General features: G+C 58.6%; 1 protein-coding gene across 1 annotated transcript in view; it reads right to left on the bottom strand.

Moving 5' to 3' along the window:
• The window catches only part of ARHGAP26 (Rho GTPase activating protein 26), a 151,024-nt gene that overhangs the window by 119,481 nt on the left and 11,794 nt on the right, over positions 1 to 19,749 (bottom strand). Inside the window, exons 2-9 of the mRNA XM_082006068.1 lie at positions 8,849 to 8,944; positions 7,815 to 7,876; positions 7,284 to 7,355; positions 5,910 to 6,011; positions 2,446 to 2,556; positions 1,533 to 1,637; positions 632 to 761; positions 153 to 253 (exon numbers count right to left, since the gene is read on the bottom strand). Of these exons, the coding sequence (XP_081862194.1) occupies positions 153 to 253; positions 632 to 761; positions 1,533 to 1,637; positions 2,446 to 2,556; positions 5,910 to 6,011; positions 7,284 to 7,355; positions 7,815 to 7,876; positions 8,849 to 8,944 (779 nt within the window). The remainder of the gene's footprint in view (positions 1 to 152; positions 254 to 631; positions 762 to 1,532; positions 1,638 to 2,445; positions 2,557 to 5,909; positions 6,012 to 7,283; positions 7,356 to 7,814; positions 7,877 to 8,848; positions 8,945 to 19,749) is intronic.

Raw genomic sequence — 19,749 nt, 5'->3', positions numbered from 1 at the left:
CCTCGAATTAATCTGACCCACTTCACTTGCATTTGTGTCACCTTGCTAAAAATGGTTCCCTTTGAGCACCAGCCGAGCATGCAGGCAGCAGCTTCGCAGTGCTCCGCGGCAGAGACCCCCGGGACGCGGTCCTGCTGCCTCTCGGCACTCACCCCTTTTCCTCCAGATTTCTGGTCAAACGGCACCATCGTTATCCGCTTTGATTCCCTCTGGTACGTGCAGTAATGCTTCACCCAGGAAGTCCCAAAGTGACCTACAAAGCAAATGCAGTTTTTATTCCCAGAACTAGTATGGTTTCAGTGCCTTCCCATTAATAGCCTGTATGTCTAACGATCATCTGACATGACACATTTCTGTGCCTACAGTTCTTGTTGGACTTCGCAAGTGGATTAAGCATTATTAATCCTTTTCTGTCCTGGGGAAAGACTTTTATCAGGCACTGGCAGTGATTCTCCCTCCCAGGGAGAACCTGGTTCCCACATTCCCACCTTAATATCCCACCCACCTCTCTCTCACAGATTTTGTACCCTGCGGAATTCGCCTTCGTGCCCCACGCCCTGATAAACCACCTTCCCCAGGTGCCCACTCGCCGCATTGCCCTGGCAGGCAGCTCCGCCGCCCCGACACCTACGTTTCTCCTGCACATACAGGTAACCCTCCATCGTGTAAGGGCTGATGTTTTTGTGCTCGTGAGGGTTCTCCTTCATCTTCTTCATCAAAGATTCAACCTCTGACCTTGTTCCTTCAAAACGATTTCTTGTCTGCAAATTAGAACAGGAATGCCTTCTCCAATGCGTGGACCCAACGTGGCCTCCTCTGCAGCAAGGAGGAGTCACCACGCAGGGATGGGACCCCAGAGTTGGGTCACCACAGCCCGTGTGGGAAACGGGACTAGGGAAGCCACAGGACAGGTGTCTTCCTGGGCCTGGATTTAAGCTAAAATAAAAATATTACAACAATTGGCAAGCTGAGTTTCGTGAAAAAGTTGTTTCAAAAGAATGAAACCAGTCTGAATCCTTGGTAGAAAAGAAGAGTAATTTTATAACAAGAGAGGAAAGCAAAGCTGCAATGCCAACATGCCAAAGTCCTGCACATGTCCGACGTGTGGGCACCACACACACTGGCCACGGCCGCAGCCGGCAGAAGGGCTCCGCTCCACAGCCCAGAGACAAAAAGTGCTGCCCTTCCCAGAAGGAACGGCAGTTTGAAACACTTGCAAAATGGTTTGAAACACTCACTAAAATCACAGGGCACGGAACGACGTCCGCCCAGTGGCTAGCTCCTGGGAAGCTGGGCCTCTGCGTTTGGTGTGCCGCAGGGAATGAACTGCCATGCAGGCTGTGTATACCATGTGTGTTATTTACAAAAAAGAGTCTGCTTTCAATGACACCGTCAAAGCCTTTGCTTGATGGCACACAAAAAAAGGAGAATAAAATCTTTATTAAAATATATCAAGAAGTGTTATTTTGCTCTGCAGGACAGTCACGGCGAGGGGCACATGGCCCAGCGGCAGGGGCACGTGGCACACTTACGTTCTGGATGCTGATTGTCAGCTCGGTCTTGAAATCGCTGAAGTCCTTGGCAAGCTCGTAGCCATGGTGGTAGAAGGTGAAAAGCCCCTGCAGAAAGGCCAGCAGCTGCGTTGGGGTAAAACGAATCAAGTCAGTCAGTAGAGAACCACAGCCGCTTTCAGAGCAACCGCCGCGGAGGGAAGCGTCCCGGCAGCGCCCCGGGGGCCCAGGGGCTTGGCAATCCCTAGGAAGATGCCCTGTTCCTCGTTTCACTTTCAAAATCTCTGCTGAATGGACCCCAGCGCTGAATCTGTGCGTGTTCCCCCAAAGCCAAGGCAAGCCCCTGCTCCAGGACCCCTCATCCCCTCTGCCTCCGCTCCCTGCATCACCAAAGCCCCAGGGTCACTAAGAGCAGGGCCAGGAGGTGCCGGGTAAAGCAGGCAGCACGCTGCCGTTCCCTGCATCGCGCCTCTCCCAACTCCAAGTTACTCTTCTCTCAGCAGGAATTACCTTTGCAAAGAGCCAGGGAGGTTTGGCACTTCCCGGAGCAGCTTTAAAGGACTTACCGCCTGAGCACAGGTAGACCTTAGAAAACTCTTTTTTCCCCCTATTTCTGTCACTCATGCACTCTTTTTCCCTTATGAACGTTACTTACAGTTCTGGGTTTTTTTCCTCCAATCAAGCCTAATTTTCTCTTAACTGCCAGCAGGCCCCTCAGTCCAGCCCACCACGAGGGAGATGTCCACACAATAAAAAATTATATGTTTCCAGTACGCACATGGTTGCCAAGCTACTGGCCCCATGCCCCGAGGGTCACACGGTGCTTCCTCCCCTCAAATGTCCCTCAGAGAGGGGTGCGGGGTAAGGCTGGAGCCCCCCAGCCATCCCACCGCAGGGGTGCCCCACGCCGCAGGTGGCTTGAGCGCTCACTTACAGGTTCCACGAACTCGAACATCTTCCTCTCCTGGACCTCTTGCACCTTGAAGACATACTCCAGGGAGACTTCATAGAAATGCTGCCGAACCAGGTCCACCTGGCTGTCTGCCTACAAGCAGCGGGGAGATTGAAGAGGAAATACAAAGTCACTACTGACCGGGAGCGCTTGGCCTCGCGACCAGCAGACATCTGGGTCTAATGGGAACGTGTCCGTGCAGAACAAGTTCAGCTTCAGACCCCAGTCCAGGACTGGACAGATGGCACAGCGATTAAATGTAAACCCGATTCACATGAACAGGCTCGCTCTTCAGCTGAAAAAGATGGTTTTGATGACTCATGTTCTCACCTCCCTGACAGCTGTGTGGAAAAGCACACACTAGAAGCGAGAAAAACGAGAAGTCGCTGCATACTTGACAACAAAAGGCAATTCTCCGCTTTCTGGAAAGCACCGCAACGGGAGACTGCCCGGAGCGTCCGGGGCTGAACCGGGCGGTTCACGTGCCCCACCGCCCTCTCCAGCAAGCGCGTCACTTGGGTGGATCAGCAGACAGCAAACCGCCTCTGCTTTGCAGGTAAAGCCCAAGTGAGCAAAAACAGGGATATGCCCCAATCCCAGTACATAAAAACAACGTCGTCACGCATGTGGCGCGGAGCCACCGCGCTGGAAGTGGGGTGAGGGACGTGGGTATCCCCGGGCTGCCGTCCCCGGCATACGTTGCTGTTACATTTGCAAGTGATGCTTCACGTAGAGCAACCCGGGGCGTCACTGATGCCAGCGGTGCCCACAGGGAGGTTGGTCTGGGTGTCCCACCGTCCCTCTGACCTCAGCACCGGTAAACTCAGCTGGGCAGAGTCTCACCCCCAGCACAAACAGCCAGCAAGTCACTGCTCAATGGGAGGCAGATCCCCCGTCCCGGCTGAGGCCAGCGGGGTGCCCTCGCCAGCGTGGCCCTCGCTGTGCCCAGGGCAGAGCTGGAGCTCCAGGGCGGAGGATATGCTGTACCACGCATCCCGTCAGGGCTGGACATGTGTCTGCTCCCGCGCTCCACGAAACCCAGCTGGCAAATACCAGCTAGCATTTGAACAGCAGCTTACGCCTAATTTTCTGTGTGACACAGCCGTGAAATGGTCTGTTTTCCCCATGACCTGCCACCAGCACTTGTGCTGGGTGCCCATGGTGCACAGCCTGAGGCATTTAGCAAACTGAGTTCTGAAAAGCAGAAAGTGTGATGTAATCAAATAACTTTGCCAGGAGTTAAACGGCAGATTAGACTCCATGTATTAGTTAATTGGTCAACAGCCAAAGCAGCAGAGAATTCCCATGGTTTCCTCCTCTCCCCGCCTTGCTGCAGCAGTTGCAGATGCGGCCGCTATCACCCTCCAGATGTAGACAGCAAGAAGAGGTTAGGAAATGTAAACCACCAAATCTCCCGGGGACAAATGCTCGTCTCTTGGGACATCAAGTCTTCTAGTGAAGCTTCAGACTGCTCACAAACAGGTGGTGTGAACTTTCCTAAAACGCTGCCACCCCATCAGCACCTTTCCCATGCACGTCTGCCGTGGCTGCAGCCCCCCACCTGGAAAGCCCCCGGCAGGCAGGGACCGCGGCGGGCAGCCGCCGGGGGGGTGCCGGACGGGGCGAGCGCTCCCACGCGCCGCTGGATGCCGCATCCACGTTTCACAGCCTACATGCTGGGCAGCTCTTTCAAAGGCCCCCTCCTCGGTGGGCCTTGGCCCACCGCAGCCAGGGTAAGCCTCACAGCACCCCACGGGGAAAAGGCCCCAAGGCCTGAGCGTGGGAGCAGGCGCTGCCGCTCCAGCCGCCTCCTGCGCAGCAAAAGCCCAAGTCAAGGTTTGAGGTGGAAGATGCCAGCAGATGGCACCAGCAGCCAGCGCTGCTCCACACGCCCCAGCACCGCATCCCGCACCGCATCGGCACACAGCCACCACCCGCATCCCGCACCGCATCCACACACAGCCACTGCCCACATCCCGCACACAGCTCCTGCCCACATCCCGCACCGCATCGGCACACAGCTCCTGCCTGCATCCCGCAGCGCATCCGCACACAGCTCCTGCCCACATCCCGCACCGCATCGGCACACAGCTCCTGCCTGCATCCCGCAGCGCATCCGCACACAGCCACCGCCCACATCCCGCACACAGCTCCTGCCCACATCCCGCACCACATCTACACATAGCTCCTGCCCGCATCCCACACCGCATCCGCACACAGCTCCTGCCCACATCCTGCACCCGCGCACAGACACTGCCCGCATCCTGCTCTTGCATCCGCACACAGCCACCACCCGCATCCCACACACAGCTCCTGCCCGCGTCCCACACCGCATCCACACACAGCTCCTGCCCGCATCCCGCACCGCATCCGCACACAGCTCCTGCCCATATCCCGCACCGCATCCGCACACAGCCACTGCGCACATCCCGCACCGCATCCGCACACAGCCACTGCGCACATCCCGCACTGCATCCCACCGCCCTGCTGCCCTGGGCTCCCGGGCAGCCCTGCAGGGCCACGCTCTGGCCAGGGCACAGGATCACACCTCTGAATGTCACTGCTGCAACCCGCCAGCCACAAGTGGCTCCTTCCCTCCCCAGAAAGAAACCCTTCCACTCCTGTGTCTCGCAATAGTATTTCAAAGACGAACTAAACCAGAGGTTTAAAGGGTTATTTAAAAGCCATGAGAACGGGACTCTCCATCTCCTGGGACATACGGGTGCTTCCACACGGTAAGTTATTTACAAACTCAGAACACCTATGCAAGGACAAAGCTGGCTTGCGGGCATGCCAACCCTGATTCTTACCCCTCTTCAACTCTGATTTGGTGGAAGATGATTCTTTGCACCACAAATATCTATCTGCTCTCTTGAGTCCCCAGCTCTGCTGGGCACCGTGCCACTGTCACAGCTATCGCAGTGCAGGAGCCACCACCTGCGCCCACCAATTCCCCCAGAAACGACTCAGCAACACACCAGCACCATGCCCACAAGCAAGGATGTGCATCCTGCAGGGACCAACCCGGTCGGGCCAGTGCAGGGAATTCCAAACTTGGAAGAAGTGATTGAAAATTCAGTGTACTCACCCAGTAAGAGCATTTGGCACAGCAGCTAACTACATCCCGAGTCAGTAATAGGCTCCTAAAGCAGTTTAAAAACGCTAAGCCTGATCACTCCTCCCATGGAGCCCAAAGCCAGTGCAGCCACTTCCAGAGAAGGGAACTAGACATCCGTGATTCCTGCTGGCACAAGGGAAGCCTGCAGCAGAACCAGTTCCTTTCTGTTGCACTCTTTAATTATAAACTCTCTCTCCTTTTTGACTGCTATCCATTTTGGGACTTCTCTGATTTTACAGACAGGAAAATCAATGCTATGAGTTGCATAAAGCATTCAAAAAGCTCACCACTGTTACTGCTAGACATGGAAATCAGAGGTTGCTCTCACCTCCTGAAGCTGGGATTCTTTCTTCTTAGAAGACAAGTTTAAGTGCTTTTCTAGGACACCACAATACTTCTCTGTCTCCTTGTCGTATTTCTTTTTGGCATCCTACAAAACAGAACAAAAAGTGTGATGCTGAACACAACAGCACTGGGGCAGCCATGAGGGTCCACAGAACCCCTACAGCACTGCAGGACTGCGAGCGGGAGCTAACCCCCTTCTGCACAGCATGGGATGGGACCAAGGCCAAGGGCATCAGCTGGAAGCAGGTGAAGCTGCTTTGATCCGTGAGCACTGGGCAGCTACAGGAAAGCAGTTTGCACTGCCAAAATCCAAGACTTCGGGGAGCCCCGCCTCTACTCCCAGAGCGCAAGGCTCAGCAAAACGTCCAGGTCTAGGGCTGGCCCAAGAACACCACAGCGAGGAAAGTGCTTGCTAACCAGCACATTGTCACAACTTCACATCCTATCCCCTGACACCCTTTGCAATGTCTTATCCCGTCTGCCACTCGGGACGATGACACAGTAATTTGGCGTCTGTGGCAGGAGCGTTAAAGGAGAATGGCAACCTTAACTCTTCTTCTGCACCTCTCATGGCAGCCTTGCCACCCCAACACACCAGTATGAAATCCACCGCTGGCACCTGCTAGTGACCGGCTCCTTTCTGCAGCACTCCTTTTTGTCTTTGATTTTTAGCTCATGAAGCAGGACAGCCTGGCCGGGCTGGGCTGCACCGCAGTGCTGCCGCGGCTCCCGTGCCAGTGGGGAGCCGGGCACATCGCTGCCATGCAGACACGGCCCCGTCGGGCTGGCATGTGCTTCTTGCAGGCAGCAGCAGGTTGTTATAACAACAGGAGAGCCGCAGACAGTGGTTTTAATTTCAGAACAAAGGCAGGAAAGAAAGGGGGGGCCAGGCTGTCTCACAGCCGCCCGCAGCCACACCGGTGCCTCCCCAGGCTCGCCCGTCCTGCCAGAAGCCGTCCAAATTCCCGTGCTGCCACCCAGTGACGCACCGGGGTGGTAAGTGCAGACTGGGGGGCTCAGGAGACTGGAAACCCCTCTAAGAAAATGCTAATTCTGGTTTGGAGGAAGAAAAAAACTTCACTTAAACTGGCATGTGATTTTTGGCCATTGGCATGTTACTTGGTTGTGGGTGAACTGGGAACATTGAGGCACTTTCCCAGGAGCTGGATTTCCCCGTCTCCATCCCGCAGCAGCACAAAGCCATCTCCTCCTGTGCCCAGGCCCAGCATGGCCCATCCCTGCAGCGTGCCAGGTCCCAGCCACCGCCATGGCCATCGCCACACAGCTCTGGGCTCTGGTCCTGAGCCCGAGCAGGGGCTCCCAGGGGAGACAGCGGCTCAGTGCAGCAGCAGCCTACCTTAGCGGCCCCAATCTGCTCCTTGCGAAACTTCTCCAGCGGCGTGATCAGCACCTCGCTGGCGTTCTCGATCTACAGGCAAAGACAGGTACAACTCACTCAGCGCCTTTCGCCCAGCTCAGCCCCAGACACCCGAGCCGCTCAGCAGCCCTTCCCACAGAAACCCTCCTGTGGCCCAGGGAAACCCACACGCTTCACCCTCGGGCTCTGTGCCGCTGAGGGCCGGGGGAGGCTGTGGGGCCTCTGCCAAACCTGCTCTCACCCCAGCGAGCCCCACCAGCACCAGCGCTGGCCGTTTTCCAACAGCGAGAGACCATTACTGGTGCTCCTCAAGGGTGACCCCCACCAAGTCCACCCTCCTCTCCCTCTGCGCTCCCCTGCAGCTCTGCCACAGGCGAGGGAAGGGGCCATGGGGCTTGCAGTCGCTGCACGCCACGGTGCCCCGGGTGCCACACCACGCACCGCGGGCAGAGCCGCCGGCGGCAGCGGCAGTGCCACCACCCGTCCCACTCCCGCCAGATGGGGCCATACCATGCGCATCCGCTCGTCCTCCAGGTTCCGCAGCACCGTGGCAAACTCCTGCAGAGACTTGGCTGGAAGGGACACACCCGCACGGTCAGCATTTAACAACGTTTTGGTTTCTTTTTAAATTAAGAAAGAGACTGAAGAGGCATTTTTTGTTTGCTTGTGTTTTGGGGTTGTTTGGGGTTTCTAATCACCATTGCACTCCCCTCAGAAAGGCTTCCAGTTGCCTACAAAAGCATCTGGCAGCAGAGCATCCCCAGCACCACTTGCCCACCCCCAGAGAGAAACACCGCACCTTCATCTCGAACCTGCCTGACCCAACGGCCAGGTGCTGAGCAGCCCTACGGCTCAGCACGGGCCTCGGCCGTGCTGGCTGCACGAGCGGCAGCACGCCAGCACGTGCATCACAGCAAGGGGGACTCGGATGAGAAAGCTATTTTTGCTGAGAGGCTGGGCACAAATAAATAAGCAAAGTTAAATCAGGGCTAAAGCTCATTTGCTCTCCTGGCTCCAGATGATGCACACAATAAGCTCTAAAAGTTCAGCTGGGGCAGAAGCGGGATAACATGGAGGGAAGCGGCTGAAGCTGCTGCCCTGTGCCACGAGAAGCTCCGTGGTGGAGCCGGGCTCGCTTGGGAGAGCGTTGCCAGGCTCCTGCCGGCTCCCTGCTCCTGCAGCCAGCAGAGAGGCTGCTGCTCCTCTCCATCAGATCACAGCCCCTTGCAGTGCTTCAGCCACAGCCACATCCCCAGATCCCTGCTCTCCAATGCAAAAGGGATGGATAATCCAGATGGTTTCAGATACGGCCAATCTTCTTCCTTTCCTATCTGGCAGGGCTAGATTTAGGCCAAGAAGAAAGAACCGATTTCCTGGGTGAGGCTTTGCTGATGTTGAACCAGGAGAAATGAGCAGGAAAGCACCCAGACAAATTCCCAGGCCCCTTGGTGCCCTCGTGTGTGCTTCTCCCCTGGGCCCTGCTCAGCTCAGGGGTCTGGAGCGTGGCTTCAGGGCTACCCATGGCACCAGCGCCCAGGACTCACCTATGCAGATCTCATCATCCGTTTCGGCGTCACCAATGCAGCGGAATTTAAACTCATTGAGCGAGTCCGCAAACTTGCGCTTGGCTGCTGACAGGTCTGCCGAGACAGCGGGAGAGGGGAAAACGCAGATGTTAGAACAGGATAAAGCCCACCACCAGCGTGATGCAGGCGGACGCGTAATCCCAGCTGGCAAGTCCCCGTGGAGCGACCCGTCCAGCGGGGCCCCTGGCACCCGAGAGCACTGCCCTCTCCTGCACCCACCCCAGGGTCGGGGCTCTGCAGGGTCTGGGCCAGCACCCGCCAAAACGCACTATAGGAGATGAAACCTCAAAATACCCATGAGGACCATGTGGGAACTCAAGACCAGTGCCATGGGGCAGCCCCAAACGGTGGCACTACCAGGGCCACCACAGACGGCACCTCTGCAGGGGCTCTGCACCTGCTGAAGGCAGGCACCATGTACGGGCAGTAACGCAGAGGTTTATTGCTTTCCAAGCTGCAGATTCTCTCCGAGATCTGAATCCTATTAAGTTCTTACTTGTAGTGACCTGAGCGGATCCAAGAGTGGCTTTTCAAACCGGCCCCATAACCCTGCACATGCAGACACACACGCTCCCGGGCACTGAAAGGCCACCGGCTTGGAGATGAACTTGTACTTGAGCAACACAAGGGACCGCAGGCACACAGACGGCATTAGAAAGATGTAATGCTAACTCCCCTGTGCATGTCTTCACTCAAAGTCCAAAAATTCAGCATTTTTCTTCCTTTCCAAGCACAGGTGGAAAACACGCGTGTGTACACAAAGGCCATTTCCTCCTCTCAGACATCAACAGCCAAAAGATAACCGCAAAAGAATTCAAGTGTTTTGCTTTCCCCGTGGGATAAGAGAATTTAAAGCTTTCTCCAAGCATTAAAGCTGCTCTCTGAGTGTCTCTGCTTAGAGCCCTGGGACTAATCCTGCCGGCAGCTCAGTCTCAGCTGGCTTCACACAACTGGTGAAGCTCGCCCCGCTCTCCTCCACGCACCCGTGCTGCTGCTGGCCGCGGCGCAGCAGCCCCCTTCCCTCGCCGGGGCAGCCGGAGGGCTCGGGGACTTTAATCCAGTCCCTGGAGCTGGGTGGCCTCCTGCCTCCTCTGGAATAATAACGAAGATGACGTTAATGACTTAAGGAGCCATTTCCTCTCCACCAGCTCCCTGCTGACCATCAGCCGCCAGCCATGCTCTCCTTGCCGCAGGCTGTGGCCTCACCGATACCCTGCCCACATTACGCACAGCACGTCCCCAGCCAAAACGGACCTGCCGTGACATCCCTCATGCCCACCGCCAGCTGGGCAGGACCCCGAGTCGGATGCTGCTGCGCCGTGGGTGTGAAGCCCCAGGAGGGAGCCAGGCAGGGCCACCCCAGGCAGGGTGACCAGTGATGGAGCAGCCCTCCCCGCTGAGCGTGAGGAGGAGGTCGGGGCTCTGTAGCCACCAGGCACCAGCCAGAGCGAAGCTGAGAAGCCTTCGGAGCTGGCAGCGCCTGGCTTAGAAATAAGCAAGGGAGAGGCAGGGGGAGAAGGAGATAATTCCCGGTGCAACAGCAATAAAGGAGGATCGCTGGCAGCCGCTCGGCTGAACAACACGGCCAAGTCTCAGGGGCGAAGTGGATGCTAAAATCAGTGGCAGGTTCAGCCAGAAAAGGAGAGGGGCACTCACACCCACACCTCACGTCTGGGGACAAGCAAAGAGCCGGTGTGGAGGGGCCCCATCATCCTCACTGTGCCACTGTTGGACCCATCCGTGCTCCTAGCATCCCATTTTCCTAAAAACGTGAACCTCTCATCTACATTTTGGGGAAAAAAACCCTCCAGTGGGAGCAGCCAAAGCTCCCAGCTGCACGGCAGGCAGGGGCACGTGGGGAGAGCAGGGTGACCCCTCTGTGGCCAGCTCAGCTCCTGAGGCTTCTTCTTCCCCAGAGCTGCGGACAAGCAAACACAAAACCCTGCAAAGGCTCGACAGAAACTTCTGCTTCCTCTCGTGCACAAGTAAAACCACCCAGACCCCGCACATGAGTCACAGCCAGGCTGCGCCAAGGGCTGTGAATGTTTTGCTTCCAAGTTCTCCGTCCGGCTTCATCAGTCAACCGCAACATCAGGGAAAACCACCACAAAGCCAGAAAAATCCTTCTGCCTGAGCAACAGAACAACTTGGGGTCTGGGCACCACCAGACAGCAGTCCTGCACGGCCAGGAGCCGGGATGGCTCTGGGGACACAGAGGAGCTGGCAGAAGCAGCGAGGCTGCAACATGCCTGCGGGGACGGTGCAGCGGCAGCCAGCCCAGCGGTGCCCAGGCGCGGGTGCGCAGCCTGCAGTGCCGCTGCAAGGAAACCTTGGCGTGCCCGTCGCGCCTCGTGGCTGCAGCACGCAGCGCTGGAGCTCTCCAGGGGCAGGAAGGAAAGCACGATGTCTGGCAGAGGCATCCCAGGAGGTGAAAACAAGCTGCCGAAACACCAGGAGGGCGAGCGGTGGCCCCTGCCGCCCCAGGCTGCAGCCACCTCGGGAGGGTCCAGGGTGCAGCCTCAGCTCTGGGGCTGCCGTGGAGCCACACGCCTGCCTGTGCCCAGGATCCAAGACAAAACCACATGGAGAAAACACCGGCCAAGCAGCAGTGAAGCAGATCTCCATCCCCGCTGCGAGGTAACACCTGCGTACATGCTAACGCAGCCAGGGCTCCTCTGCCCAGCACACGGCAGCACACTGTGACTGCACCTGAACTGCCGTCTCCGGTCAATACACACCCCTAAAGCAACAGCTACACGTTCCACCCGAAGCCCCACCGTGGCCCGCTGCCCTCCCCTCCACTCCGCTCCGACACGGGACCGTCCTGCCCCACAGTCCCCCTGTCCATGACCCATTCCTCTTCCCTCTGCAGGCTGACCATCCCGCAGGGGGTTGCTATCGCAGTCCTCCTCATCGTCACCTCCCATGGCTCCTCCATTCCCAACCCCAGGCTGGCAGGGATGGGACAATCCCTTTGGGAAAGTTCACTTGACAAACAACAAGCACACGCACCGCATGCCAGAGGTCCAGCTGCGTAGCTACAGCAACCAACAATCAAAATAAAATGCCCCTTTAAACGCGATGTATGGGCTCGTTACTGCGATACAGGGTTACGTTCAGCCGCTTGCAGGAGCAGCGCCGCAGCTCCCCTTCCCGAGCGCTTTCCCCGCCTGGAAGGGGGTTTACGACCTGAACTGGGCACAATGGGGGAGAAAACGGCAGAGGACGGGAACCAGTGACGTGGAAGGAGACGTGACCTCGCAGAAGGCAGAGGTACCAGCAGGGGCCTGTCCTGGCAAGGAGGGAGCTGGAGCTGAACTCCGAGGTTTACTCTGTCTTTCCTGGCAGCAAGTCTGAGAGCAGCGATCGAACTGCCGGCACCGCTCGCCCATCAGCACAGCAAAGCCGAGCGGCAGGAAGGGCGCAGGCAGGGGATCTGCCTCCGGGCTGCTCCCCGCCTGCTGCGGCTTCAGTGGCTCCTGCACAACTCTTGAGCCGCAACTTTGCTGGTTTTGCGACCTGTCCCTTAGTAAAAATTCAGGAGCCAATTTTGGCCGCTCTGAAACGCTGTCACTCTGCCCCTGTGGCAGGGGACGGAGCATCTCACCGAGCGCTGCCCTGCCGGGACCCAGGGTCCTGCCCGGCTGCACCGCGGAGGCAGCCGCTTGCAGAGTCAGAGCAGGGGCACGTGGCGTGCCAGCAAACACCACCGCACCCGTCCCTCGCACGGCCCAGACACGCTCAGCATCCTCACCGCGCACCAGGAACAGCGCGGAGCGGGGAGGGATCCCGGCAGGACAGAGGGCAGCTGCCCGCGCCTGGGAGCAGCCTCGTTCAACTCCATCTCTCCTCCCTCGTGCCCAGCTCGGGAGTTGGCCCGCCTCTCCCCTGGTACCCCACATCTCTGCCCGCTCCACCGGCCAGCGAGCCGGGTAGCTGCTGGCTGAGCTCCCGTCCCAGCCTCACGCCTCCAGGCACCAGGGCCCCCTCCAAACCCGGCTGAAGCCACCGTTACCCCAGCCCGCAGCAGCGCTGCCGCAGGGGAGCACCTCGCGCTCCCACTGCCCGTCCTGCCGGATCACCCCGGCGTCCCTCCTTCTCCTCCTCAGCCACTGAGAGATAAATCTTCTTTCTGGGAAGTGGTGGCTGTGACTGCAATGAGACAGAAGTGGCTGTTTTTTACATAAAAAGCCCTTTCCAAAGGAATTTGTAACTTTTGAAAAAGGCCATTTATAGAAGGAAGACATAGCGATTTCACAACCCTCCTCCACCCATACAGCACCCCAGGCGCGACAGAGATGACCCCGTCCCAGGTCCACAGCCAGTGCCACAGAGGGGCACGCTGCTGTGAGATGGGGCACCTCTGTTCCCCGGGGCACAGGCGTCAGGTCTAACGCATCCCCATTCGGCACGTGGAGCCTCAGCCACTTCGGGGAAGTCACTCGCACCGCAGCCTTGCCATGAGCCACGCTCTCACGGTCACCGGCTTCCAGCTCTTTCCCCAACTTTATTCCTCAGCTGGACATCTCACCTCTGTGCAACACCCCTATCACCCTCTCTCTTTGTGTTCAGTGTTTAAAACATTTTCAGGCTTTCCCAAAGCGACCACAGAGGTAAGGTGCGCTGCAGCCCGAAAGCCTGGGCAGATGTACAGCAGCGAGCTTTTCCCTTAAATCAGAATTTATGACTGAGAAGAGATTGCAACTCCTCTACCTGTGTGCTTCTCCTGGCTGGGATGGACGGCTGGGAAACACGACCACAGGACACAGAGGGGAACCATAACACATCAAAATGAGACATCAAGATGACAGACATCCCCTCCTGCCCGCCCCGCGCTCCCTGATCCCACTACCCACTCAGGCGCGCAGCCCCCCGGCCCGGCAGCTCGTGTTTGAAAGATCAGGTGGGCCAGGGAAGAAGTTAGACTGCTGGCTCAGAAAGCAGAGGCTCTCCCCAAAGCTGACTTTGCAGCCAGCTTGCTATTTAAGCTGGAAAAAGCAAAAATAGCTCTGGCTCAGCCGCGCTACCGGGGCACCGGGGTCAGAGGCAGGAGCAGCAGGATGCTGCGGGCCCGTCACGCAGAAGACAAACCCTCTGACAAGTCCGGGAGTGAAGGGTTAATGCTGCTGCAAAGCGGCAACGCAAAGGATGCTGATGAGGCCAGTTGCACACTGAAAGGCAAGTTCCAGTGCTCGTGGTGTCTGACAGAGGTTGTGCTCACACAGAGCAGTATTTCTAGACTTCCTGCAAAGAAAATTGCTTAATAGCCTATATTTAACGCTCAATTGGACAACAGGAACCGAGACTCCTGCCCCTTCCTTCCCCCGCGGCAGGGAACGGCAGGCTCAGGCTGCGCGTCCCCCACAAGCCCCCCGAGAGGGACGGGAGGGACCCCAGCACGCGCAAGGGACGAGCAGTCTCGTGGCTGCGCCGCGGGGCGTGCCGACACTGAGGCCTGTCCTTGCTCCCGGCACTCACCGGGTGCTGGCACACGGCAGCTCCCCTTTTAGCAGGATGGGAGAAAATGATGGGTCCTTCCTCGCAGGGGAAGCCTCGGGGTCTGCAGAGCGTTTCGTGATCTGCACACGGCACAAGGGCGAGGTCTGGCCGCCATCATCTGCCCCGGCGACAGCGGTAACACGCACAGGCACCGCGCGGGCTGGCGACAGCCCCCGGGCGGCAACGCTTCAGCAGAAACAGCGCGGATCCCGGAGCAACGGTTCGGGCAAAGAGAGTGGCACAGCCTCGCTGTTTGCCAGGGATCTCACCGCGCTGCTGCCGCGTCCCGCAGCTCCTGGCTTCGCAGCCCGGCGGGTCGCCCCGCGTGCGGCTGCAGCTTCGGGCAGCGCTGCCTCCGCCAGCACCCGCGGGCAGGCAGCCAGGAAAGGGACCAGGGCGATGCACGGTCTGCCGCGGGCAGACCCCCGGCAAACCCGCTGCACCCTGCAAGCTTGCGTGTGCAAGCCGTGAGCCTGGCGTGCAAGCCGCGGGGCTGCCAGCCCCAGGGAGGCGCTGGGGGAACCTGCAGCAGGACGCGGAGCAGCAAGGGGCAGCTGCTCACCCCGCACTCCCCATGGGGCCGCAGCGGGGTCTCCACGGGGTCTCGCAGTGTGCTGCCACGGCAGGGGCTGGTTCGATGTCCCGCAGCCCCCTCTGCCAATGCCAGGGCAGGATCCAGCCGGTGAACTTGTCCTGCAGAACAGCCCAGATACAGGAGCCCAAAGGTGGAGGATCCGGGGGTCACCAGCAGTGACCCCCCGTCCGGCTGCAGAGAAAGCAGGGCACAGCACAGCCTGCTCGGCCGCCCCGGGGGCACCTCCGCAGCCCCACGCCTCCCCGGGCCACGGCAGCCAGCACCGAGCAACCCCGCGGCGGGCAGGGGCCAGCCGGGACGGGTAATCCAGGGAACAGCCGCTCTAATCAGCGGCCAAAACAGCCGGATTACAGCCCGCCGAGGGTGCTTAGAAAGCAGCAATATGGTGTCTGTCCCTGCAGCAGTGACCACCCAGCAAACCGGGGCTTCGGGCACAACGCCGGAGCAAAGCCACCACGGGGTCACGCAACGGCCTGTGGTGCTCAGGGATGGGAGGGTTGGGAAAGGTCAGAGCTGGGAACGGCCAACCGGATCCATCTGCAGATGCGCGCGAGCACTCTGCCGCGCTGCTGCGGTCAGGACACTCTGACCAAACCTCAGCCCCGCAGTTCATGCAGGAATCCAGCAACGAGCTCCTCGTGCCTGAAAACCAGTGCCTGCAGCCACCGGCATCGACTTTAACCCCACCACGGACCCAGCCCATGCACTGCTGGGTCGGCACGAAGCATCGGCGCAGCGTCATTCAACGCTTCGTTTGTTCAAGAGGTTTGAATCCTCTCTCTTCGCGCTTCCTTGCGGAGGTCAGCAAAAGCCCCACTCCTGTGAGACGCCACGGTCCTCTGGACCCGGCACAACTCCCAGGCTGCTTTCATACATAATTAGCAATGACTTGTTTATTAAATAACTTCGCCACCGGGAGGTTGGAGTTAATCAGTGATTTCGGACGGGACTGCGGCTGCTGGCAGGTTCCCCCCTCTGATTCATCGTTCGAGTAAATGAATAAAACCAGATGAGCAGAGACTCCCCCACCTCCAGCAGCAGCTTCTGCTGTCGTGTTCGTGCGCAAGAGCCCAGGGAAAGGGCTGCCCTGGCTCGGCACCTGCTGGAGATCGACGTTCGAGGGTGCCAAACCCATCGGAAGGTGACCCCAAGGACCGGTGCAACAGGCACAGTCGCTGCACTTGCCCCACACGGGACCCCCCTGAGGCAGGGAGAGCATCACTGCCGTGGCCTCGCAGCACCCCCAGACCCCATTTCGGTGCCTTTACCGCACGCATGGCCCCCAGTCAAAACACAGCGCCGAGCCTCGTCTCAGCACCACACGCGGGGAGGCCGAATCCCGCCTCCCCAAATCCCAGAACTTCATTTTACCATGGAAAGTTTACAAATAGGTACACCCTACAAACCATGCTTCACGGGAGAAATCCAAAACCACTTGGATGTGCTCAAGCGCAAGAAAAATTGCATGATCTGTCCAAGATGGCCCCAAGACTGAAGATCCAGGAGGTGCCGCAGTTTCTGCTCAGCCTTTTGCTGTGACCATGAGAGCACGTTGCGCTACTGTCCCGCCAAGGCATCACCGTATGCCTCGCTTCACACACTCAGCATGGCTTCGTACGGCAAAATGTTTGCCAGAGGGACAGAGAACCCATTGTAGGATGAATAGGACTATTGACTGGGCTCAAATAGCAAATCAGGTTTGAGTAACACACTGAAAACATGAACTATTTCCATGGTATTTTAAGAGATAAAAGTTCTGTGCTTCATGAAAAACAAAGTTAGTCCTTGGAAGGACTGCCTGGTTGCACAGCTAAAATTATGCCCCCGCTGCCCACCAGCCCAGCACCCTGGCCACATCATTTTGCCACCCCCAAATCAATAATGTTTGGGGTTATCTTGGGAGTCTTGCCAGGCCAGGATGTTTTTGCAAAGCTTCCCAAGATTCCTGATAAAAGGTACTGAGATCCAAGGGAAATGATGCCAGAAGGACCATCGGGTCTCCTGGAGAGATGGTTGGATTTCCAGGAAGATGGAGGAGGTTTCGTGTCCCGGGGACACAAGGCAACCCTCACCCGTGGCAGTCATGGTTGCAGCATCCAGCCCTGTTCGAAGGCGAAGGGGAACAGCCCCGCTGCGGGGAGAAGGAGGGTTTGCTGGCAGTGGTTGACTTTGCCTGTGCGTTGCCAGGCAGGTCGTGCCAAGGAAGAATGGGGACAGACTTAAAAAAAGAGAGAAAGCAAGAAGCAAGCCCCTGCGTAGCTCACTTTGGAGGGGCAGGGGCAGGCAGCCCCTTCTCCCGCAGCGAGCCCATGCAGAGAAGGCAGGAGCCTGACCTCAGCCCCCACTCACCAGCCGCAGCCCTGGCATCGGCTCACCAGAGCCCCAGTGGCGAGATGCCACTTTACCAAAAACTTTAAAATCAGTAAAAACAACTGCAGGGAGATAAGAGCTGCATGGGGCGCTCAGAAAGATCTGGACATGGATGCATGAGGCGTCACAGGCTCCTGCCTGCTGCTCCCATCACGTGTGCTAGAAACGGTCCAAACCCGTACCGCGTGATCGGGTAACCGACTCAAAAAAAGCCTGCGGTGGCGGCTGGAAGCCAGGCTGCTGGGAGCCCCGCGAGCCCGCCGGCACGGCTCAGCCCGGCGCGACATCCCGCAGCGGGGGCTCGGGGCTCCGGCAGCGCGGGAGGCGAGAAGCTGCTTCCTTTGACTCACGCTGCTCCGGCCGCTCATCTGTTTCCAGCGGCCGCCTCCTGGCCTGAGGAAGCCGATGCTGACCAGAGCCCTCGCGCCTCTGCCCCTGCTCCTCCGACCTGGATCTAGCCCTGATCTTTCTCAGTTGCTGGATGTTTTAGCCCGGTGCAGAGCCTGCTTTGCCGCAGATGCTTTGAGCAGGGGTCTCACCGCTGCTCTCCATCCTTCCTGTTCAGCTTTTCCTAGCACTTGCCCATCACCTCCTATTGCAACAAAACCCGAACAGCAACTTTCATGACTCGGATCTTTATCTCACAATGGCTGAGACGCTTCAGAAACCCAGTACGCACCAGTGGCTCTGCCTGTTCCCCCCTCCCCGCGCCACTGGCAGCAGAGTACCTGGCCAAGGCAGCAGGGTGGGTTAACGAAGCGGTCCTCATAACTGCAGAGGGTTGCACCCAAAGGGCCCCTCACTTCAGTGCCGGGCACGTGAACCACCAAAGGGCAATGGGCTCAACGACCTCTCTGTCCCTGAGGGAAAGGAAGATGCAGGGAGGCTCCCGTCTGTCCTGCCCTGCGTGGAAACTCTGGACTATTTACTTGCCCAAAGAGGATTTTTCAGAAGCAACCGCTCCAAAGCAAAGTGCTCTGCTTAGTCCCTGGCACGGTTCAGCCCTGCCCCAGTTCCGCATTAACCGGGTTATTTGTGGAGAGGAGGAAGGTGGGAAACGAGCCGCAGCAGCTCTCGGTTCAGAGACGCGGGTGGAGAGCGGACGGAGATGATGCCGGCTGGGGGCGAAAGAAAGCAATAGGAAATAAAACCACTGGAGAAACCCAGGAGCTGCCTGCAAGTGCAACCTGCCCAGTGCCGGGCTGGTAGAGCACCGCGAGCCGTCCGTACCTGCGCTCAGGACAAGGAAGGAGAATGTAAAACCCACGAATGATGGCAACGACCCCCAGAAAGGCTTCCCATTCCTGGAGACGCGGAGGGGGCAGCTGTCTGCAGCTGCAGGGCGGCACACGCGAACGCGGGGCCTCGCTCCCAGCAAGGAGCACCGGGGCTCGGAGAAAGGCCGGCGAGCGGCCAACGAGCAGAGCCCTCCTGGCACCGGCCGACGGCCACCATGAAACCCCTGGGACGGTCTTCAACGATAAAGGGCCTGAAGCCGGGTACCAACACCCCGGCAGGCAGCTTCCAGGCTGACCGTCACCGTGCCGGGAATCGGCACGCCGGATCGGCACAGCCGCCCTCCCACCCACCAGCACCACGTGGAGCCCCCCCACACCCGCTGCCCGGGGCGGGGGGCTTGCTGGCACTTTGGATGAATGTGGCAATGTCCCAGTCCCCCCAGAGCCCCCCAGTGCACCGCTGCCCATGGCTCCTGGTGGCCCAGCACGGCCCGTTCACAGCCAGGGAAGGGGCAGCAGCTTGCGCTGGGCACGAGCCCGGCCCCTCCATGAGAGGAAGGTCTGCATCCCCGGGGTGCCACCCCCATGCTCCTGCGCTGGCCCCGCACACCGAGAGCGTTTCGTGCACTTAGCAGCAAAACAAAATGAGATTTCTCCGCTTCCCCACCCAACCACCAGGTCTGGCACTTTGCCCCGTGTTTATTTTTGTTCACATCCTGGTGTTGTTTTATGGCAGAACCCCCCCAGCCCATCCCAACCGGCAGCCGCCACGGCAAGCAACGGCTGAGCCGGCACAGAAGTTTGCCGGCAGGTGGGCTGGGGAGGCAGCCGGGTGTCAGAGCAAGGGGAGGGAGCTCAGGTGGGAGCAGACAAGGTCTCCAAATAAAATCAAGTGTAAATATTCAACACTCAAACACAGAGGAGGGATGCAGCGAAACAGCAAAAGCGGGCGACAGCTTAAGTACCTGGAAAACTTCAGGGAAGCGGTAATGAAATGGAAAAGTACTGCCGCGGCTGGCATGTCCAAAGGCAGCCGACCGCGGCAGCAAAAAGCGTTGTGAGGAAGCAGCCGTGAAAATCCCCGTATCACGACCAGGGCCAGGCATTTGGGAACGGCGCTGCCGCAAGGAGAGCGACGGCACACCCGCGGAGAGCAG

This window comes from Phaethon aethereus (genome assembly GCF_964289735.1).
Source record: "Phaethon aethereus genome assembly, chromosome: 14".
In the NCBI taxonomy this organism is placed as follows: Eukaryota; Metazoa; Chordata; class Aves; order Phaethontiformes; family Phaethontidae; genus Phaethon; species Phaethon aethereus.
This window is presented reverse-complemented; position numbering and strand designations above follow the sequence as displayed.